The sequence below is a fragment of the Patagioenas fasciata genome, chromosome 3 (genome assembly GCF_037038585.1).
Source record: "Patagioenas fasciata isolate bPatFas1 chromosome 3, bPatFas1.hap1, whole genome shotgun sequence".
In the NCBI taxonomy this organism is placed as follows: domain Eukaryota; kingdom Metazoa; phylum Chordata; class Aves; order Columbiformes; family Columbidae; genus Patagioenas; species Patagioenas fasciata.
In genome coordinates this window covers 32,913,323-32,937,521 of record NC_092522.1, presented here as the reverse complement: position 1 = coordinate 32,937,521, position 24,199 = coordinate 32,913,323, and the positions used below count along the sequence as shown (strand labels likewise).

Below are 24,199 nucleotides of genomic sequence, written 5' to 3'. Positions count from 1 at the left end.
TGAAAAATGCGGTCTTTTATTAATGTTGAAAATAAGTTTAGCAAAAGTGTGGGAGGTTAGTTACTGTTGATTTCTTAAAAAGATTTGCCTATGTTTGTATTGTTCTTCCATTGCTAATTATAACATAAAAAATGCCCAAAGAACGTGCTTGCTGTATGTCTCTTGTCCTGCATCTTTCCGTACTCATACTGCCAAAACTTTTTCTGTTGCTTTTGCCTTGTACTTGGTCACTAGTATATCATTGGCATAATGAAATGGGAGATGTGTTGGCATTTTTATTGCATGAATTAATTGCATGCAGAAATTTTAAAGTTAGTCAAGCATTACTTATCTCACCACTTCATTATGTCTTCAGAAATTCAAATCCCCATTTGCAATTTGTACCTGCCCTCTCTGTGTTTTAACTGATTTCTCTTCTTATTGTTGCTTATTCTTTTCCCCACTACTGGCTGTGTTTCCTCCCAGATGCGTTTACTCTATATGAATGACTTTTCTGCAGTAGATTGTGCTCTTGAAACATAGTTTACATAGCTATGTGGTATCCTAGATTTGCTGTTCCTTTTCAGTACCTGAAGATCTAATTCTAGACAGTATATAGCTTTCTGCTATTGAGTTTGTGGGTTTTTTACTTTATTTTGCCATTAGTTATGGCTGCATAGCTACTTCTAGTGATCAGCAGCAGCTGGAAATATCTTTACTGGCAACAGCTCCTGCCTCTGCTGGGCTATACACGGTTCTGGAGTGTTGGCGTGATGATTTGGAAGTGACTTACAAAGCATTAGTGGTGCTTCACATTTCAAGTGATTTTGGAGGTCTGAGTCTTTCAAATGTGCATGTATGTCTCTGTTTGAGATAGAAAATGGTACAGATTTTTTTAGTTGTTTATGTTGTATGTGAACATTTATCTTGCTCCTTGTTAGATGAAATTACTTCTGAAGTATACCTTTCTCTGTGATAGGAAAGGGATAGAAAACACATTCTTACAGTTTCCTTCGCTGTTCTCTAGACGTAAATTGTCTCATTTATTTTCTATTGAGCATGGGCATAAATGGAAATTGAAATGCGTGATGTCTCTGAATACCAATTTTGGAATAGTATGGAATTGGTATGAAGTATTTTGCCATTTTATGAATTTATCAGAAAGATATATCCCTGTTAGGATGGAAATGATCTTTGTATCTCAGATTGGGGAATTTCAGGTACTAGATCATCTGATTTTTAGTATTTTGTATTGTACTTTTTAGAATTTCTGCTCAGCTGAGCTCATTGTTGTACCAAATGACATGTTTTATTGGGAGTCTTCTCCATTATAGCACATGATACTGTCATTTAATCATTGGGGTATCCCGTTCAGTAAAAATCTTCAATCTTGAAGAAGATTCTTTTCTGTACAAAATACTTAAGTATTTCATAGGGTCAGTCTCAAATCTTTTTTCTAATATTAAAAGCAAGATCATTTATTAAGAAATTTCTGGTCATGTTCCATTTGCAGGGTATCCAGGGAGTAATCAGACCTTGCTTTTGTTGCGAAGCTGTGGTGCTCTTTTACCAGAGGTATTGTCACCTGAAAGAACAGAACTAGCCCATATGATGTGGGACAAGATGAAAGAACTGGGTAGGTTGATTTTGTTAGTCCTTTTATGTGCTTTAGTTACTTTCTTTGTAATAGAAAACTGAATGTATTTTAGTAGTGTTCAGATGCTAGGTTATAACAACAAATCACTGAATAAATGCAAGGTTTATTTTTCAGGTGAGACTTATTTCCTATTCTGGGAGTTATACTGACATCTAGGGGTGTTAATAATAAATCTAAAGATTTTTTTTTTTTTTTTGGTAAGAGATGCTTGAATTTTGAATTATTGAATGTTGATTATTGTAAGAATGCATGTTTGTTTTTCTGTTAGATGTTATCTTGATATCTGGTGTCCTGTGTATTCCTAGTGCTACCCGCTATTTTATCAAATGATTTTTTTTAAGTTATTCATTCGTAGATGTTGCATAGGTGAACTGCTTCTTGATAGTAATACTGCTGAATCTGTAAAATAGATACAGCTGTGCAATAGCATGCACATGAACCTTGATGTTACTGTGCTCTTATGTGTTAGCATTTTATAAACAGATGTGTGCTGTTAAATAGATGTCTGATATTTCAAAGATGGATAAAAGGAAGCAGTCTGATAACACATAAAGCTAATACACAATAAAACTGATATGAAATTAATTACCCAAGAAAGGTATAAACCCATGTTCAATTTAGAGAATCTACATTCACTGCCTGTGGTTGAAATATTTCCTTAGGTGCTGTGTATGATACAAGCCATTATAATGCTTTACTTAAAGTCTACCTTCAGAACGAGCATAAATTTTCTCCAACGGACTTCCTGGCCAGAATGGAGGAAGCTAATGTGCAGCCCAATCGAGTAGGTACCCTTCTATGGTATCTTAATTCTTAATAGTAGTATCCATTTATTGCATGGAAATCATTGCCTTACCTATTCTGTCTTCCGTAGGTTACCTACCAGAGGTTGATTGCTGCTTATTGCAATGATGGTGACATTGAAGGAGCGAGGTACTCTTCTGCATTTATCTTTAAAGGGATTTCCACAAAATCAGTTTCTCATATTCCCGGCCATTAATGTTAAAACTCATTTCAGTGAAATTCTTACAAATTGATCGAAGCAAAGAGGAGATTTAAGTATATTTTAACCAAGGTCTGAAAAGCAGTTTCTCAGGGACAGCTGGAATCTACACAAAAAATAAAAATAAGTGATAAACCAGTGTGATCAAATAAAATTGTATTCAAGTTGCTCAGAAAATAACTTTTGTCATTTCTAGAGCCAGCGTGAATAAGTGTGAGGTTATGAAGGCTACTGCCTATGTAAGAAAATGGCTACTGGGAAAGGTATTTGAGAACAACGTGGGCTGAAGAGCAAATAGTAGTAATTCTAATTTTTCTTGTTGTTACACGGGGCTTGCTGGTTATCTCTCTCTTGTTTTAATTTTAGCAAGGTTAATTTGCAACTTTGTGATTGCTGGGTATGAGAAATAACGAAAAGAAAGATAAAAATAATAAAAAACCAAAACAAAACAGCCCCACTCTTGTGTCTTCGTGTTTCAGTGACAAATACAATTCATCTGAAAAAATTAAAATGACCAAATGATGAGCATGTTATGCAGCATCCCCAAATGTAATTGCTCAGTGACATCAGGATTTGGGTTTGTTTGATGATAAACTGCTTGTCCAGTAGAGCAGCAATAGCTTGGTAGTTTATCTTTTCAAAGGAAAAAAAAATCTAATCATTCATTGTCTTGTATTTTTCAGTAAGATTCTTGGATTTATGAAGAACAAAGATCTCCCAATCACTGAGGCAGTATTCAGTAGCCTTGTGAAAGGTCATGCAAGATCAGGGTAATGTTTAATACCTTTTTCTTTTGCTTTCTTTCAGTTTTACTACAATGTGAAGTGATGCTGTGCAGAAAAATTACATGCTGCAGAATAATGTGGTGGTTTTGAAAATAATGTGTAGAAGACTGTCCTTTTATACACTTTTCCAGCAAAACAGGGCTATTTAACAAAGTAGATTTTTATTGTGTCTGAAAATCTTGAATTTGAAGATAAATTACTGTAGTTCTGTGCTGTTTGAAAAGGAATTTTGCTGCACTTAGTTTTGAACTTTGTCAATTGTTAAAAGTTGAAAGAATATTCTAAGTAATACAATAATTTAAAGATTTGCACTTTTGACCTTTCAGGATTTGTTTAGTTAAAATAAGTTTCCTCTATGCTTATTGCAGTCTTTGTTTCCAGTTCTAATTAATATAATGAGGAAATGTGGAAGTCACAATAAACATTATTATGATTAAATCCACTGATGGTGTTTCTTTGAATTCTTTTAGAGATATGAAGAGTGCAGAAAATATCCTTTCTGTAATGAGGATGGCTGATGTTGAACCAGGTCCAGACACCTATTTATCACTGCTGAATGCATATGCTGAAAAGGGTGATGCTGATAGTATCAAAAAGGTATTGCATGTTTGATCTTTTGTTCAATTTAACTTTAGAATGCTTTCTACCCATGCAGAAGGAATAATACTGAATTTTATAGCTTGTTTCTTCGGAGTCCGCAGCAATTAAGCAGGCTTTTTGTTTTATTTTTTAATCTGAATAGCTGGCTAACTGAAAGCAGTCTTATACTTTATGAAAAATACTTGTGTTTTGATAGTTGCCTTTCACTCTGAGAAGATGTGTTTACCAGTGAATGATTTAATCATTCAGGGTTTTTTCAAGAGACAAATAGTGCATGTGACAGATTTATACATTTATTTATAAAAATAAATAAAAAGTAAACCTTGATTATCATGCTCCCATTTAGCCATTCTTTGATTCTCATTGAAGCCAGAGTCTTTCTAGTAAAATAGAATTTTTTTGAGTTCATACCAGTCACTTAGGTATTCATGAAGTGTTATATAAAATAATATTGCCTTAAAACCCTTTGTGTAGCTGATTTTTTTTTTAAAGTATTCTCTTATTTTTTTTAAATCAAAGAAGTATTCAGAAAGGAATGAGAAAAGACAATAGGTTTGAGTGTAGTAAGTAGTATCAGATGGAGAGGGCCAAGTCAAGGAAGAGGATGTGGGAAAGAGAATATTGTTCTGTGACTTAAAAATTAAATCTTCATCAGCCAGTCTTGTTCCAGACACTAATAAAAACTTTGGTTATTCTCCCCTTTTCAAAATAAAAAATTATTTTGAAAGCCATCTCACAATGGGAATACTTCAGGTGTTTTCATATATTATTAGGTATTAGACAGAAACCATTCTATCCCTTTCATCTGTCCCTTTTTGTTTTTACAGTCTAAAGATGTTTGAGGGATTCTATAGATATTTGGTATTTGCTTTACCGTATTTTATGTATCTAAACCCATGGTTTTAAAAAAGGGAAAAAAAAAACCCACCTTTTAAAATTTGAATTCTAATGTATCCTGTTTTGAGTTGCTTTGGAGTTTATTTAACTTAAATTTGCTTTGGTTTACAGACTCTAGAAGATGTTGAGAAGACTGAAGGGTATCTTATGGATAGGATTTTGATGCAGGTGATTTTTAGCCTTGCCAAGGCTGGATATCCTCAGTACATCGAAGATATTAAAAAACGCATAAGATTTGAAAGGGAATTGATTCCAGGTAGGTGCTTGGTTACCGCAGCAGTGTTTTGCTACTCAGGGTGGAAAGGAAAGCGCCTTTTTTTTTTTTCCCCAACAATAACTATGTAATAACTAAGTAATTTTGTACTTTTTTCTTGGATACTTAAACAATATTTTTGCTGTTAGTTTGTGGATTCATTTATGTTGCTTTAGATCAAGTTTTATAAAATTTAAATATGAAACATTTATTTAAATTTTCATACAGAAGTTAATCGATCAATTTTTTTTAACTTGTAAAATTAAGATTTTATAGGAAAGCAGTAAGTGTGGTGTCCTTTCCTCAAACAACACTCTTGTGATTCTTGTTGTGACAGCTCTTTGGGAATATCATAAAAAGGGAGACTAAACACTGAACACAGTTTTCTTTATCTACAGATAAAGTCACTTTTGGATCCCTGTATATGTAATCTGATTGATAATTGTTAATTATACTTCATCCATTTTTTCTTTTTCTGACATGTCTAGAAACGTGTTTTCCTTATTTAGTATCCTGTCATGTTGCAGTGGTGATGCTTCTGTAAATTTTGTGTGGTCTTTAAATTTCAATGGGAAAGGTCAATTTCATTGAAAAATATAAATAATTCTAAAAAAGTCTCAAATTTCATTGGCTGGTCAAGTTTAGAAGTATGCTAATGATGCTTGTAAAACAGTTGTATTCTTAGTTTCCATTAATTTTAGGAGTTTAATGTGAAAATAGTTACATGCACTTTTAAAAGTTTTGTTCTCTATTTTTCATTTGCCAGATGCAATGAACCTGTGTCTGACTCTGATAACTCATGGCTTTGAAGATCTAAGTTTCCAGATTTTGAAGTCTTTTAATCACTTAACACGTGATAATACGGACCAGGGTAGCTTCTTCTTGCAACATTGTGTAAACAGAGATGTGGTATGCAGAATATTAATACTTTTTTCTTAATACACTACCAACATTATATTTATTTAGTTTAATGCAACTGTGAAGATGGAATATGGTATATCTTTTGCACAGTTCTTAAAGAATAAATGATGTCTTTTAGTAATTCACTTCAATTTGCATAGTAAGTTGGAATTCACAAAAGAATCATGTTTGGTATGTGTAATATCAATTTCCTAAACATTAGAAGACTCTAATATTCTTAACAATTTGAGAAATTGAAAAATAATTTTTTAAAATTCTTTGCAGCCTATGGACAAGCTGATGCAATTTTGTAGTGAGTTAAAAGAAGCAAAAATGCACTCGGCACCATTACCATTTGTTTTGCGTTGCGCTTTGGAGACCAATAAATCAGGTACTCTGCTTATTTAGTTATTTTATGTATCGTTATTTAAAGTACATGGTAACTGTTTAATTATCTTGTGAATGTTTTCAGCCTTGGCTATTGATGTGATGAAGATGATGAAAGCTGAAGGCCTGCCACTCAGACCTCACTATTCCTGGCCGCTGCTAGTTGGGTTCCAGAAAGAGAAGAATCTTAAAGGTTAGTTACCTGATACATGCTCCTCCAGCTTTATGGAAAACCTAGTGCAGAAATGTTTATTAAAACACATGAGATTCAGCTGACTCTTGAATGTAAATGAAGACCTTGCTGCTTGTCTTATTTTATTACCAACAGTTTTTCCTTCATAAAGACTTTTATTTGAAACTTCCTTTCTTACTTAATCATAGTACACTTCTACAAATTTAAAGTCTACCTTTGCACAGAAAGGCGTGTGAGTAATTCTTAACTCTTGGCATTCTTTCTGCCTTCCACTCGTTCTTTTTGCTGCTCATTACCTTCTACAGAGTTTAGTCTTAAGAAACTGAAATCTGAGAGAAGCATTTAGAGGTAGGGTTATGTTATAATAGCTTTCCTGGACTGCAAACTCAGTCCTTTTTTCAAGCCAGCTTCTTATTATCTACCTGATAAACCAGATGCCAGTTTTGTTACAATAATAAAAACTGCAGGAAAACTTACATTGCTGAATCTGAGAGCCTGACCTGACAGCATACTGATTGAAGGACACAAATGCTCAATCTTTGGGATTCTTAAGTAGGTTTAAGCATTTAGCATACTTTCCCCTGTTACACATGGGGATGTCTACAGGATATGAATAAGAATTGAACAAATATTAAATTTTAGAGTACAGTATCTAATTCTTTGGTTTGCGTTATTGGTAATTCAGAAAGAATGGTATTGTAAAAAGATGCTTTTAACAGAAGTACTTCCCCCTTGGGGAAACAAAAAACTGTCTTTTTCATCTTATCTCACAGTATAATGTGCTTTAGAATGAGATGCAGAGTTGTTAGTGTGACACTGGGTGACAAACAAAATGCACAAACAAAAAAAAAGTGCTTTTAGCAGACTCTTCATATCGCAATTTTATCTTAAATATACAGTCACATTCCAGTTTGGAAGAAATGCTGAAACAAGTATTCCCTAATTGTTTCTGGCTATAAAAATGTCTCAAGTCTTTTTAAAAAGCCTTTGTGAAAACAATATTCAGTTTTTATTAACTCCTTAGGCTCTGTTCCTGCTAGACTACTTCCCAAGTTTATCTTCTCCCACGTTTTCAAATGCTTGAAAGTTCCATGATATTTTAGAAGTCTGGCAACATCATTTTAGTTAGGTCCTTTGTGACTTCCTTAAAGCATCATGTTGCCAAATATAAGTAAATTGAAATCAGTGTCATACTTCTTTTTTGGGATGCTGCCTACTGAAAAAACCTGCTTTATGTTACTCCATAGAAAATTTCACCTCACTAACACAATTGTAGGTGATGTTGAAAGTATTCTTTGACTTAGACTTAGCTCCTGAATCTGAAGCTGTATCTGACCGTCGAGAGAAACTTAAGTTTCAAGTCTGTTTGGTCTTTGGCAAGGTCAAAGGTTGCCTTAATTTAGACCTCTACTGTGGAAATAGATTATACTTGGGCTAGTAGTCCGTGCTGGAGGTCATGTAAGCAAATCGCGAAGAAAATTGATGAAGGAACTCTCAATTCTGCCTTTCTTTACCATTTTCTAGAGAACCTTTCTTTTCCTATCTGCAAAGGCATAAACCTCTTTATGGCTGTATGATAATACTGTGGATTTGCAAACTCATTTTTCTAACCTGGTACTTAGTTTGCGAGTTTGAATTGTCAAGCAGGAAAGTTACTACTGTGTGCATACCTTTGAAAGTCAGTGATTTTGCAATTCTTAAAATACAGAAAATATCTAAGCAATTTTTTCTGCAGTGAAGAATCAGTGGAATTAGTCTTGCTGTAGTGAAGCAAGTTGTCTTGTTCTTTCCCATGTGTAAGCTCACATTCATTTTTAAAAATTTAATAATAAAAACTGAATAAATGAGATCCACTATCTAAAACTACAATTGATAACACTTGAAGGAAAGTAAACAGGAGGAAAAAAGCCCACCCATCATGAAATTGTTTCATAGAAATAACAGAGCAAAGATAATGCTGCGGTGAGAACCTAAGGTGACAGCAGATAGTAAATGAACAGAATAATGCTTTCTGGCAGCAAAAAATAATAGACCTGTGTGAACGAAAGTATAGAGAGACACTGTATCACGTCTCATACCAAAAATTAGGTAATAATTCCTTTCTCTATGAAGTAGTAATGCCCAGCCTAATGTGTGTAATTTTGCATCTCAGTATCAGTAAGGCTGAAAATGGAAAATAACTTTGAGGAAAAACTATTAAAAGTCTGATAGGATGTAGATAGTGGACTAAGTAACTGTTAACACAGAATATAAGCAACAACCTGCCTATAGCTTCAGGGTACAAATGTGTGAATCAGTATGTATTATGCGACCCAAACAATTAAATAACTTGTCACAATGTTTAATTATATGTTTATCTGATGTTTATTATAACAAAAGCTGATATTGGATATCAAAGGAAATTCTTTAAGTTGTGTATTATGGAATTGAGTTAAAAAGAAAAACAGCAGTGAAGTCCTGGCTAAGAGGAATCAAAATAAGCAAGGCAAGTTTTAAATGTATCATGCAGAACTAAACCACTCTGAAATAGCAAACAGCTCTTTTCAGTCATTTTACCCAGGCAAATAATTTCATATGGGCATACTTGCTTATATGTGTATCTGTTATATAAGATGATAATTACTTATTTCTGTAGTATTTATCTAAGCAAATTCTATTAGGCTTTTAGGAATGGAAAATGCTTGTGGGGTTTAAAAGATCAATATGCAGTGAATCTGAAACTTGTTGTCATTGAGATTCGTCTTGTATCAGATGATACAATAAAAACAGGAGGGTCCAGTATAAATAAACAGAAATGTTTGACTCACACTTGTTACTGAATATTTTATAGCTTCCCTTCATCTTTTTATAATCATGTTAGTTATTTTAAAGACAGTTTTTAAAAGTCAGTAGTGTATTTCAATTTTGTTTTCTACAAAACTCTTGTTATATATGCAAAGTGTGGTTAGCGAGTGATAATTTGAGTTTTATTTTGGGAAATAAGAAGCTAAGTCCTGAGAGGAATTGGAGTGGTGATTTCACAAAGTAACTGCTTGAAATACTCTTTTATATACATACTTTTGTGGCAAAGTATTTTCTGGATGCATCTGAAATTAGCAGCACAGCAAGAATATGTTAAATATTATGATGCCTTCCTGAATGCGACCTCAGTTTTTGAACCGGACTTTGTTTTTCTGTCCTTAAAAAACTACTTAAAACCCAATTTTACTGCCCTTGCACATGTAGAACTGTACTTAACTACTTTAGAAATTTCTTTCTGTTCTGATGGGACCGTTTTAGGAAGATGGCATGACTTATTGTGAGAAACTTAAGGAAATGAAAGGTGGACTGAAGTGCAAGTTTCACTTTTCACTTCTTGAAAAGCAGCAAGTTGCTCTGCTCTACCACAGAAACATGACCATCTTGTAATTCATTTCTTCTGTATTTGTTCTTGGATGTACTGATTCGAGGCTGAATCTGTTCTGCTGGGGTGTTCCAGTGCTGTTCCCAGTACTGACAAAAAGGAGAAGTGTGGCTGAGTTTTATTCCCTTTTTCTGTCCTCTTTTCACTTAACTATTTGATTTTAGATATTCAGCTCCTGCAGTCCTTAAAAATCTCAGCCCAAGATTTAAAAAACCTGTTCTTGATCAAGCAGGGAGATGGCTGGAAGACCTTACTGTGGGGTTTAGTCATACCCAGTCTTCTGGATCAGTTGTCTCCAAGTGAAGTGTCCAAGGCAATCCATTTGGGTGTGAGTGGGCTGTTAATAAATAAAATAAATATTTGTTTTTAAAATAGTATTTATTTCATCTTCGTCTCATCCTTCTTTACTTTCTGTTTTTGTGTATGTTTTATAGTGTACATAATATATCAGTACAGTGGTACATGTACATAACTTCTAAATTAATATGCATGTATTAGGGGTGTGTTCTTGAAAAAGTTTGAGACACCAGTGTTCCAGATAAATGTAAATGCACTTTTGTATCTTTTTCAGTCTGCTCATTGGTTTGAGGAGAAATAAGAGACCAGTTTATTTTCCAGTATGAGGAGTAAAGAATTTCTCAAAATCCACACACGTTATGTTTGGTTGCCTTTTCATGCATGTAATTGAGAATTTTATAGTATTTTGATTGAAGTGGGAATGTTATGTTGCTTTATATTGTGGGAGATATTTATGTGATAATAAAGTAGTTCTCTCTGTGAGGTAGATAATGTCTGCAAAATTGTAATATTCTATGTTGATTTTCATTTATCTTTTACTCCCTCCCCCCCTCCCTCCTGCCCCAAATTGTACATGAGCCATTTTAGCAATGAAGAAATATGTGGCAGCATTTTTTTAAGTTTGCGATTAATTTGGCTATGTGCAGCTTTGTTACTGGTATTCCTCCTTAATCTGCGTCTCACTGTTGTGCTGGTGTTCTGGTCTTCATATGTGCCCTTCTCTGCTAGGGATCTGCACCAGGTCATGTTATGTTTTTGTGAGAAATGTCTACTAGGGAATGGGGATGCGTAACAAAACTGTTTTCTACTCTGTTCTAGATAGAAATTAGAACTCCTGTCTCCTGAGCTTAGCATACCTTATTCACTATGGTATCTAGTTCTTGGTCTTCAAGCTACTTTCTAGTGTTAGAGATACAGTTATTTTTTTTTAAATATTTCAGCATAGAAGAACTTAATGCATTTTCTGGGATGCTGAAAACATGAAATAGAAACTAGCTGTCAAAATTTGAAAGGTATCAAGGAAGACTTACTGTAATTAATTCTTTATTCATATTTTTCCAGATTCTGGGCCAAAATCGGAGTTTTGTTTAAGGCAAACTCTAACAGATGATGCGACTTTAATCTAGTGTGACTTGCCTGCATGTATTTTCAAGTGCTCAAAGGGAATTCACATTTGATTATTTGCACCATAGTGCACTGCATAAAATATTCATGGAAGTGTCACTTTTCCATAGGTGGCACTCCAGGGCAAAGACAGGGACTTTGGGAAACTTTACATTTTTAAAGTATGAAATGCAAGTTGAAAAAAACATATGCTGTTTGGTACTGGTGTCCTGCAGCAACTGACAAATCATTTTTAGACCAGCAAAAAATGGTAATACCTGTATTTATTTTGACAGAGGTTCAGAGCAAACTCTGAACCTCTAGCTAGGGTTACTGTAAGAAGTTTCTGTAAATCAGAAGAGTGTGAGCAGTTAAAAAGCGTGACATATGCTCTCGAAGTCTACACTCTAATTGCCGAACTATTAAGATTTGGTATCTATTGTCTTCAAATGCACATCTACAATAGTAAGGTATGATCTAGTTGTGTGAATTGATGTGTACCCTGTAAAAGTTAAATTGTAGCTCCCCTGGGGCTTGGGAGACTGTAACCTATCTCTGAACTTCCAGTTGGAAGCTGATGTGTTGATAATGAACCTTATTTGCTTACAAAAATGTAGTTTGTTTTAAACAAATCAAGAGGCAAATCTTGAAAGCTTGCCTTGCAAATCAGGGTTAGATACTGGGAACAAAGCTAAGATTGTATTATGTAATGAAGACTGCATTTGTCTTTTGAATTTGATAACATATATTACACTACATTTCAGATTTGTTTTTTATGCACAATAATATGGACTTTTTTATCTATAGCTCTAGAAGGTGTTTTGCAAACATGATGAAGAGCAACTGTCATATACTCATTAAGTTAGAAAATAACTTTGTATACTAACAATTTCCAAACTAACCAAGAGTTTCATGGTTTTGATAGTACAGCACAGAACAGGAAGTTTGGTAAATCTATTTTATGTTTCACAATTAAGAACTTCATTAACACCTAAAATAAAAATGCAGGATTTTACATGGCAATTTCAAGGAGAGAAATTGAGGAGACAAGTCCTTTTTTTGAAAGGCAACATTTATTTTTAAATGTTGAATCTCAAGTTTTCATTTTACTGAGATGCTTAGCCTTACCACTTTTGCCTTAATAGGTATCTTTGAGGTCCTCAAAGTGATGCACGAGTTGGGGGTGGAACTTGATGCAGAAACATACACAGATTATGTTTTTAAAAATTTTGCTGATAGCAAAACTGCCCGTGACCAGCTGAAGGTGAGTTTACATTTAGAATCCATAAAAATGACTATTACATGGCATATTTTTATATGTTCTCTGTGAAGGCTTTACATCCCAGTAGTGCTCTAAACATTAACTTGGTGTGATGAAGCCTGTTCAGAATACTTAAATTTCTTGAAAACAGTTGTTGCACTGATGGTTTGTTCATAGTGTCTTTCTCCTGCTTTTCTATCTCCTTTTCAGAGCTAACTGAAATATTTTGCTCAAGACTCACTAGCTTTCTGTTTTCTGAAATGGAAAACGAAATAAATGAATGACATCCTTGGTTTTAAGTACAACTTAGAAGTATTACAACTGTTTCTGGTGATTTTTTTTTTTTTTTTTTAACTTGCTGAAGAATTCAAAATTGCATACTGAGTTTAAGTGTCCCACTCTACCTTTGGTAACTTTGTCTCTTGCAATTGATTTCACTACAAAAGCTGTATAGTTTTTGATAAGTACCAAGTTGCTTGTCTAGCCATCTAGGCTTTTGTAGAGTACCTTCCATGTTCTTAACAGCTATCAATACAAGAATGCCAATGTCATTTGGGAAGGAAGTGTTTAAAAATACAAAGTATCAGAAAGTCTCCCTGTGAGTACTTCCAATGACTGATTGCTTTATTTCTAGAAAAATGGCTGCCTGTTTGAAAGTGTTGGACTTTCTTTAGCAGAAATAAGACATGAAGCAGCAAATGGAAGACTGGACAATGTTCTTTCTCTATGTAAGTATTTTTCCAGTTGGGTGTTACTACTTATTTGGTGGTAGTGTTGATCAGTTGTAGGCTAAGAGATTTATGTGGATTGATATATACGGTTTAAAGACATGTAAGAAACTTGAGCAAAGGTTTTATGTGAAGTCCTCTAAGATGAGGTGTCACACTGTTTAAAACTTCAAATTGTGGACAACATATCACTGTTAAATTCTCTTTTAATATTGAATCTGACCATAAGATTTACATGTAAGATATTTCCCAATCACAGCTTTCCTGGGATTGTGATAGGATTATGATCCTCTCAGAGGGCTTAAGGAAACAATTTGCCTTGCACAATGACCCTTAAGTCTTTGGTGCAGGGATTGTTTTTGTTTGCAGCATCAATTACAACAGGACACTAGTCTTAACAGTATGGCTCTGAAATACTACAGAACTGTTAATGAAAGAACCAGCTTTGAAGAACTGATTGGCAGTGAGGTTAACCTGAGGGTGCTCTGCAAATCTGTTGGTTTTAGAAGTTACGTGTATAAGTATGATGGGTTAATTAAGTGATGAAGTTGTAACTGTGTGAATTAATCACTTTAAGAGTCTTCTCCAGAGACTGTTCTGATACTCAGTGCTCGCAAATGTTAGTAAGTGTCATTGACTGAGTGGATGGGATGAGATTATTTGCTTGGTTAAGTAGGAATGTATGTCTTTCTTTAAAATTTAAAACAAAACCAGATTTTTTTAACCTAGTATACTGATACAATAACAAAACATGTAGATTTGGACTAGATCTAATACAGAAAGCTCTGTTTCCTAAACAACAGTTTCATTTGTCTAAAGCTCAGGGAAAAGCTTAAACAGTCTTCCGCTGCAATTATCATTAATTGTTTTATTTAATGAATATAGATATATATATACTCCATACACCATGACCCTGGGAAGTGGTTGTGTTGAAAATGAGAAAATTTAGTAGTTACTAATCAGTGATTTAATTTTTGTATCAGAGATTTATCAATTGGTGAATCTTTAAGATTCACCTTACATTCTGCCATTATTTTATTTGTTCTTATTACAACAGAAAATATTAACCATGAAAAATTAAGTACTTAAAAGAAATATTAATTTTTGGGGCAAGGATAACTGTTTACTTTGAGCAATGAAATTTCTTTTGCAAAGTGAAATAGCTAGTTTTTTAGCCTGCACTAAAAAGTAGACTCACCCCTGCACACTCATTTTGGTTAACTGAAATAGTGAGGTTTTAATGTGTTATAAGACACAAATATGCATATGTCTGTTGCACAGTAAATGTGCAAGATATCAAAAGTATGATACAGGTGCGTATAGTAGGCTGCATTCTGTCTTACTGTGATGAAGTTAGTCTCACATAGTGTATTATTTAGCTGTTGTCTCTGTGTTGAATTTAAATCTTGTAGTGGAATTTCTGTTTACAAAGACTAGGGTTAATAATTCATGGAGACATTGAAAATTTCTTTTGAACTTGAGCTTTAAAGAAAGGTACTCTCATAAATAGTTTACCAAGCTGAAATGAATCCTAGTAAATCTAATTAGCACCTACATAATGATTAGGCACAGATATTAAACAGCTAATTGTTTTGGGTTTTTTTTTATTTGCCTTCTTTTGCAGTATTACAAAGAGGGAAAAATAGATGCAGTATGGAAAATAGTTCAAGATTGTCTCAACAGTGTAGTTGAGGGAGGCAGAGGTTGGTTATTAATACTGGTTGCTATCTAGGGGTATTGATTCAGCTTCTCATACCTTATAATGTATAGATTTCTGCTATTGACAAGATGAAAACTACGAAACATCAGTTGAGGAATCTGGGTGCATAAGTCGGTGTATATGAGAGCCGCTTTTTCCCTTTATCATGCCGTTCCGTTCCACTTCATTGTCAGCCTCTTGATTTTTCTCAGACTTGTTTGTTGCTAAGGAAACCAGGTTGCCGATTGTCAGCAGCAGCTGAGCATACTAAGATGCTTTTCTGTTTGTCTTTTTATGAGCAAAAAGTTTAATATACCACTGGAGGAGTTATTTGTATTGAGCATTTCTTGAAACAAACTTTACCTGATATTTTCAAATGAAAATGAACGTTCCAACATTTAAAACTTAATTTTCTAAATGCCTAGACTTAGACTAAGGAGTGGTTTTAGCATGTTGTTTCTGCCTGTCATTTCCCAGGTTCCTATAGAGATGGTGGTTTTATTTCATTTATCTCCTACCATATACCATATTGCAGCCCTTGCTGAAAGGACCCCGTGCATTCAGGTTTTTACAGGGGTTAATTCTATTGTGACAGTGAAGTCAGATGATAATAACTTCATACAGGACTTTAATGTGTCTACTACTGTATTTTTTTCATTGCTGTACTACGGCACTAGACTGAGAGACAGCAATTCTAGAGGAAGAAGGTAGAGTGATTTGGAGTCTTCTTAGCCAAGAAATGATGTAAAGATGAAGACATAGGACATTACTGTAAATGACCTCAGGGACATCTAATTGAAAGTAATTTTACAATTTCCTTTGTCTTCAGCCAGTATTGTAAATATCAACATTTAGAACTGTGCATCTTTCTTTTTTTTCCTTTTATATGTGAATAGCACATTGGATGGAACTGCTTTTTCTTATCAAGCAATTTACCCCAGCAGAAGCAAACACCTAAGAAAGTGGCATTGTTTGTTTTCTTTCTATTAAGTTTTAAAAAATAGAAGGCGAAATTGTAAAGCCTATTTTAAGGCAAGTATTCAGTTTGAAATACTTAGCAAACCATCCTCTGGTGGATCTTTTTTTATTCCACTGCTAATATCTCAAGTTTTGTTGATTATGGTTGTTTGGGTTTTGTTTTGCATTTTGGAAGAAATATTTTCTTTGGACTAGTACTTATTTACAGATAAAATGCCTACTCCTATTACTAATTTGTGTAAAAGATGAATGTATTAACTATTAATGTTAAAGGCAATGAAGATTAACAAATCTCTTTTTTGGAATACTTGATGCCTTTTGAAATGGAGCAGATTTAGAGCTGATAAAACCTGGACTATTTCAAATACCCTGGTATTTTAAATTTTAATTTACAAAAGTATATCAGCATTTACTAAATTAATGAAATAGTTCTTCTAATGACATCCTGTTTACGTGACCTACTGACTTGCTGCAGTTCAGGGATTTTTTTTGCAATGAATATTTAGATACATGTCTCTCATTTACAGTGTCTTCACCAAGCACACCTCCTATTGAAATTCGTCAGTTTAAAACGAGCCTCGCTTCGGGTTTTAAAAGGTACGGTTGCTATATGAACACTTCCTTTTTTCATCTGTAGCAAAGTTCTCTCTCTTTTTTGCCTTGTTGAGCACAAGTCTGCACAGTTTTTCCCCCCACTACTCCATGGTTGGGAATTTAAAAGTAGGGTTCCAGCTGTAGCAGATCTGAGGAATATCTTGGTTCCTCTCTACTCCTGCTGGTTTCCTTGCCTCTACTATATATGAGCATGCCTTTGAAGTATTATATACAGTGGATTAAAAAGAACTTTACTGTTCTCGTTTGTTCTGTAATATTTGATAGTATGTAAACTTTTAAGTGTAGTAAACATTTGGGGTTTTATCTTTATCCACTTTTTTTGTTTGTAAACTGCGATGCTAACCTAAGATTTCCCTCAAGATTATCACTATTAACCATTAAAGTAAAAGGGTGCTTAATGAAGTTGAAATACCAGTTAGGAGCTGGGCATGTTCTACTACATCTGATAGCTTTCTGTGCTCTCGGGTTTAATACAACTCCCGAAAGCTCATGTTGAACACCTGGTATTGTGCTACCTTGCCATGCCTTTGTATTTGCAGCCATCTGGTCACATTTTGTAAGGAGCATTCCTTGCTAAGTTGGAGGGTTACCTTAAGCTTATTCAAGGATATGTGAATTAACAAGATTTCCTATCATTCACTGTTTGCTCCAGTCAAACATGCAGGACTGTGAATGAGGTTTTTTTTTTTCCACCTCTGGGAACCAGGGAGGACACTTAATATTATTTAGGACCAGAGTATGAAATCTGATTTTGTTGACGAAGTTGTTTCCTAAAAGTTTGTAGTGGCTATGTAATGTAACTGTGCTTAGGTTAGATATTAGTAAACGTGGTGAACATGACCAAAATTTAGTAACTTCCTAGTAAATTGCAAGTTCTATCTAGATGCTCCTGCTCTACCATGGTAAAAGGAGAACAAAAAGCAAACCAGTGTTCAAATTGTGTTGATATACCAGGGATAAGTGAAATAATGTTTTACATGTAATAGGGGTATCCTACTATTAATTTTAGTACTCAATCCCCAAATCATCCTTTTCAGATGTTTTTAAATTAACAAATCTTTGAAATGCATTTTCTCTCTGTAAGTATAGGTAAGTATTCAGTTGAAATAGGACTTGCATTAGAAAGGAGGCTGTACCGATGGTTACCACACACAACCAATGCTAGCATGAAATACCCCTACCGCTAGAGAGCTGTGCAGGCATTCAGAATGTGATTTAAAGTGTCTTTTATCAACTTGTATAATGAAAACTAGCTGCTGAAGAATCATACTCTCCTCAAGTGAAACAGTTACTCTCCTCAGCAGTGGAACAGTTCCTGCTGTTGTGATTTCAGTAGTTTGTGGACATTTGGCATAAAAACTCGGGATTCTGAGGGAAATTAAGGTTGGGGTTTTTTTCTTGTTCTTTTGGAGGGGGATTTGGTTGGTGGTTGTGTTTTAGTTTGTTGTGTTTTGGTTTTGTGGGTTTTGTGTGTGTGTGTGTGTTTTGTTTGGTTGTTTTTTTTGCTTCAGCTTTTACTGTTTCCCCCCCCTCTTCTCCTTGCCACTTGTGTGGCCTACATTTTTAAATTTTCTTTAATAGTAATGTCTTTTCTTTGCCTGTATTGCTACCTGGCTTCAGAAACTATGTACAAGGTTGGGTGTGTCCACATTTCACCCTTACATTGTTTCTGAAAGCATGCCAATTCATGTTTCCTTTTCTATTTTAAACTTAATGGTTAGAAGAGCCTCAAAGAGAAGTTTGAGGGTATGATAGGATAAAAGAAAAGAATATTTGTACCTTTTGTAAAAAACACAGCAGAATTTTGTGACTAAATGCTGGTCTTGAATGTTCCACTGAGTGGAGTTCAGGACTAATGTACAGAAGTACAGGGTATGGACACCAGAGACACACAACCTATGTCTGTGGCAGACTAGTTTATAGATTTCTGTTGAAGCTGCTCTCCTCTAGTAACTGCTTCAAAGTATTCCCATTCTGTCTGCCTCTTGTACCATTGCTATTTCAGAGTAAGTACTTTAGGAAATTGATGCATTTGATACCTGCAGTTCATTGTCATGCTGTCAGTGGACAAGTTTGCTCAGGAAAGCTTAACTAACCTCACAGACAGTGCTTTTTGCTTTTAACCCCCCTTGGTCTGTGTGGACCTGCATTTGACTCTTTATCAGATACAAGTGGCAGTGTCACAAGAAGAATAAATATTTCATTGGCTAACCTCCTAAATAAAATCCTAAACTTCTATGAACGCTTTAAAGTTTCTGTGCAACTGTCCACACTGACATCTTATTTTTCCCTTTTGAGAATTATAGGAAGATAAAATAATGTCACATGTTTTTGTTTTCTTAGCCTTCTCTAGGTTATGCTGCTTTATAGTTGTCAAAAAGTTATAGATCCTAGTGAGAATTTTAATGTTTTGCAAATTATAGGAATATGTCAGGTTTTTAATATTTCAGTGAACTGGTTAACATTTGATCTGTGGTTGTAACCTGATGATGTACAGAGAAGTGCTCTCCATCAGGTCCTGTCCTGTTTTATGAGGGAAGAAATTTGTGTCGTGTTTTCTACTTTTTAAAATATTGTCTATTTATCTCACTATAATAAATGTTGAACTTTAAGAGATTTGTTTACTTTTTTGCATGGTGTAAATGCATTTATAGCTGCCTGTAGTTATCTGTCCATACTAAAAATAATTTTAATGCACAGGAGTCTAGATTTTTGCTTTAGCACGTTCTACATATTGAATGTTTGCAACGTAAAGTGCGACTTATTTGAACAAATCTTATTTCTTTGAAATACTAAATGGAATGAAGTATAAAATAAAGTACAATTAGGGTGTGTTAGAAGTTTGAACTAAAAATAAAACTAAAATATATTCTTTGCAGCCTTAGTTAACTGTTTAGCTTGCTGCATTGTTTTAAGTTATTTAGCAGAAGCCATTACCATATCAGTACAGTAAGAAGAAAAATACTTATCTGTACAAAGCTGGTTTAAACATTATGTGGCAATTACTGTATTTTAATTTTATTTAAATAATAAGATCCTCACTGTTAGTGATTTGTTGTTTTTTTTTTTTAAAAAAAAGAAAGATACAACAGTAACATTTTGTTGCTTTTATTATCCTTTGCTGCCCTCTTCAGCTCAAATGATGTACATCTTTGGAGCAAGGTAAGTGAAGATAGTGCTGTAAATAAAATCAAGTTCTACATGTTTATGGTGCATTACTGTAAATCTGAATTCTGAGCCAAAAAATTGTAGACCCGATTGATTTGAGCAAGGCTTTTGTCAGTGACAGATGGTACAACTCTATGAAATGGAGTTTTCAAACTGGACAGTTAAGTGTAATTGTGAAAAAACAAATGTGGTGTTAACATGTAGTGCAGCTTATGCTATTCTGATTTCTAGATCAATGTTGTTATAGCTGAAGGTGGTATATAGTTGTAGCTTCTGGACCAAAGATTGCCATGGTTGTGCAATCTGATATTGTTTAATTCCCTTTCCTGCTTTCTCTAAACTTTTTTCCTATCCCCACACTAGTACTAATAAAATAATAAGGCACAATTAGAATTTTAAAGTTTCTGTCATGTAACTTAAAACATGGAAGGCAAAGCCTGGATGAAGTCAAGGGGAAATGACTGATCATCGTGTACTCCCTGCTATGGGCTACATGACAAAGACACTGCAATATAACTTGGTCAATAAATTTTGTGGACCGCTAGAATAGAGGAGGTGTTGGCAGATACTGCCTGGGATGTGGTTACAGAATTTGGAAAGGAATGCACTCTGATTTTTGTCTTTTTTTAATTTTGATACTCTACTTGCTCACTAATAAACTAATACACGGCTTGCTTATATAGTTTAGATTCTGCGAAGGGTATTGGAATGAAATGCGAGTTGTAATTTGGAAAGTCACTGAGTAAGGATTTGTATTAATCAGATAGACGTTGTGAGGTTCAGGTTTTCTTGTGTTTTACTAACATTTTCTGTTGTGTGAAGATTATGGTGTGATGTTTTTGTCCTCTGCCTTTCCTCTTTTTGCATGAAAAAAATAAAAAGGGAAGGTGGGGAGAGAAAAAAACGGGAATTTATTATTACTCCCATTATGAAATCAGTTTTAGAGGACAGTCAGAGGACTGAAGTAATGGTGGTCTGCACATGAAGTAGTATCTAGAGTTACTTCTGCTGTTCTCTACAATGGAAGAAAGATGCATTTTGTTGTCTTAATGTAATTTATTTGTAAATATGTGTATTAATCTTCTAAAATAGGAAATGCTAAACTGGGAAATGAATAGATACTTAGCATAAGGATAAATAAATAGATACTTAGCATTAGAAATAATACCACATGTTCTTTTTTTTCCTGTAATCTACCCTTTTTTGTATTCTGTGAGATTTGATTCAAAAGGAGATCCTGAGTTATCATGACTTTCTTGGATTTTATTGTAGTTGTAGGTTCTTCTCTGTGTTGATTTATCATGGGAGGATGAGGGCTAAAGGGCAGAAGACAGCTGTAGTTTAACTGTCCATGGTGTACATGGTGTTGGTAGAATGAGAAGTGATAGATGCATTCTTCCATTGCATTTGGTATTTTCTGGCTTTGTTTATCCATTTCCATTAAGAATTGAAGGTAAAGGTTCTGTTTCTTTTGCTGTTACTTAAAGCACAGCCCATCAACAGTGGGAATGCATCTCCCTCTAACTTATTTCAGATTGCATTTCAGAGTTATGGCATATAAAGCAAAATTCTTGAAATGCTTAAAATCTCAGCTTTTAAGTAAAGGTTATGTAATTGCCTTAAGAACAGTCAAACAGATTTTTTAAAGCGATGCAGTTTAGGTTAAAGTATTTGTAGGTAAAACGTGGCAGCTCTTGGGTAAATGCTTATTTTCCTCTGAAGAAGTAAAATCTACGAATTCCTTCCGTTTGTATGACTGATGGAATGTGTGCAAAATTTAGTCAAATGCAATTAATTTTTATGGATGCATATTTTGTCATTTAAAATTGCACTTATAACAGCTGTACTAGTTATCTTAAATCTAGCAGAGTATGATAAATTCTGTTCCTGTATTTGCTTTATGCATTTGCTTCCTTAAAAATAGAAGCTTTATGTGCCAATTTCAGCCTTTCGGTAAATTGGAACATAATTGTAGCATCTCCAGGAGCGACACTGGTTGATATTTGCTCTAAGCAATGTCTTATGAGAGCCAGCTTTCTGTAGAATGATACATAAACAGAATACTAGAGTGTCTGCCTTACTGCCATAGCCCAGAAAGCATTTCTGTTTGCAATATTTTTTTAAGAAAAACCTATTATTTACAAAAAAAAATTTCCTTGTATTTCTTAGTGAATTACTGTGATGTGGTAAAGAATAATACTTTAACAGAGAAATGCTTTATTATTTTGAGAATTCAATTTCAGATGCTATTTGTCCTTGCTTGCTTCTTTTGGCTGCAATGTACGATTATTCTGTCTTACCAGATAACAGAACTGTTGTACAAGGATGAACGTTATTGCCTGACGCCTCCAGGACCAACTGGTAGAGTTTCAATTTCTATGATTGTAACTTATCCACAAATCCGTTCTTCTGTGTAATGATGGGTTTGAGGGATTACAACAGTAAACACTGATTGCTTCTTTTTGAAAGTGAAATTTGAAAACATGTTGGGTAAAATCCTGATTCGAATAATCAGAGCATATTTTGTGAGAGCCATAAGATCCTTTTTTAGAATTGTAAATCTTGTTGATAAAGATTTATTTTTCTAAATTTATTGACCAAAAGAGAGGTTTAGAATGAAAACAGTATCAGTGCTTAAATAATTAAAAAAGAAAAAAAAATGCAGTTTTCAGCCTAGTTTTACCTTTAGTAGCTCTTCTGATATTGTGAAGCAAACTGGTACTTAACATCCCAAATCCTCTACTTTGCAATAAGTATACTGTTTTTGTATAATCTGTTTTTCACAAAAGAGGGTTTTATTCCCTCTTCTTGGGACTGGAGGGGCAATGTGGTATGGGGAAAGCTAACCTTTGAGGAGCCAATAATTGATGCTCTTCCTGTTCTCAGCTACAGGACGTCATATATTTTTGCAATTGCGTAGATAAGAAATTTAGCATTATTTTCTAAAATCTGTTAATCTTGATTTTAATTGGCTAAAAGGCAACTTCTTCGGTATTAGTTGATCTAATGGTTGAAATATTTTTATGGTTTTGTATTGATATTACAATACTTAATGTAGATTTGTAATGAAATATAATGGGTAAAATGTACAGAATAAATATGCGAAGTGTTAGAAATCTGTTTTTTGTGTTGAGCAATGACAAAACATTTGTGGCAACTACTTGGGGTAGCAGGCAGGAAAGGGGGGGAAGGCCCTGGGCAGTACCACTTCTGTCACACAGTAGTGGAAAAAATAGATTGAAGTAAGATTCTGTACTGAAAAGCTGTCACTAGGTCTGAAAATAATTAATATTCCTTTCACTCACCAGTTAGATATGTGCTCCCAAACCACATAATCTCTATGCCTCAGTGATCATTGTTGCCATTTCAGAGCCTCTCATCAGGGTGACATCTCACACCAAAATGATTTCTTATAAATTAATCTTGATAACATGACAGTCTCGGTAATTTTAGTGGAATGCTTTCTCTTGTTTTTTTCCACAGAAGCTGTTGGCTATTTTCTTTATCACTTGATTGACAGCATGAGTGACTCAGAGGTACAGGCCAAGGAGGAGCGTTTGAGACAATACTTCCATCAGCTGAAGAAGATGGTACCATTTCATTTTTTGCTACATAATGCCTGTCCTGCCTGACATGTATCTATTAGATTTGAAATTGCTGCTTTTAAGTACAACCAGACCACTTCTCAATGACATGCAAGAGCTGGAGACTTGAATTACGTCTCAGATAATTTCTGTCAGACAAATTTCAGTTTGGTTGTGTTTCAAAACTAATATAATTTTTCTCCACCTCTTGGTACAGAATGTAGTTATCCCTGCAGCTCACTGCAGCAGCATTTGCAGACTGCTGGACTCCTCTCAACTTCCTGAATTAATTAAGGTCTGTGGTTCTATAGCAATTACTTTAAAAAATCAAGTATCTATACTCTGTGAATATATTCTCCTTTGCAAAAGAAATATCTTTATGCAGTGATTATATGTAAGCCTTTTTAACTTTTCCATGATTTTTCACTGTTGAAACTGTTTTAATTTCACATGTGAAACTTTTGGAGGGGTACATTCAGTAAGTGCTTTTTCAAGTCAATGTAATAATGCTGCAGAAAACAGCTTTTTTAACATTGCAATTATATAGTTAGCTTAAACAGTTTCAGCATGAAGTGCTTAGTTAGAGATTGAACTTTTTTGCAGGAGTAGTGATACCTTTGTCTTACTACATTTTAGGATGCAAGGTTACTGAGTCATAAAAAATCCATGTCTACAGAAAACATTCCAGAAGTAAGTAAATTCACAAAT

General features: G+C 34.2%; 1 protein-coding gene across 2 annotated transcripts in view; it reads left to right on the top strand.

Annotated features, from left to right (window-relative positions):
• The window catches only part of LRPPRC (leucine rich pentatricopeptide repeat containing), a 91,863-nt gene that overhangs the window by 12,245 nt on the left and 55,419 nt on the right, over positions 1-24,199 (top strand). For both annotated transcript variants that reach the window (XM_065834541.2, XM_065834540.2), the window contains exons 3-19: positions 1,493-1,615; positions 2,299-2,420; positions 2,511-2,569; positions 3,323-3,409; positions 3,895-4,021; positions 5,033-5,177; positions 5,941-6,083; positions 6,360-6,465; positions 6,547-6,654; positions 12,604-12,722; positions 13,354-13,447; positions 16,652-16,721; positions 19,874-19,901; positions 22,211-22,268; positions 23,391-23,497; positions 23,709-23,786; positions 24,128-24,181. In XM_065834541.2, the coding sequence (XP_065690613.1) occupies positions 1,493-1,615; positions 2,299-2,420; positions 2,511-2,569; positions 3,323-3,409; positions 3,895-4,021; positions 5,033-5,177; positions 5,941-6,083; positions 6,360-6,465; positions 6,547-6,654; positions 12,604-12,722; positions 13,354-13,447; positions 16,652-16,721; positions 19,874-19,901; positions 22,211-22,268; positions 23,391-23,497; positions 23,709-23,786; positions 24,128-24,181 (1,628 nt within the window). The remainder of the gene's footprint in view (positions 1-1,492; positions 1,616-2,298; positions 2,421-2,510; positions 2,570-3,322; positions 3,410-3,894; positions 4,022-5,032; positions 5,178-5,940; positions 6,084-6,359; positions 6,466-6,546; positions 6,655-12,603; positions 12,723-13,353; positions 13,448-16,651; positions 16,722-19,873; positions 19,902-22,210; positions 22,269-23,390; positions 23,498-23,708; positions 23,787-24,127; positions 24,182-24,199) is intronic.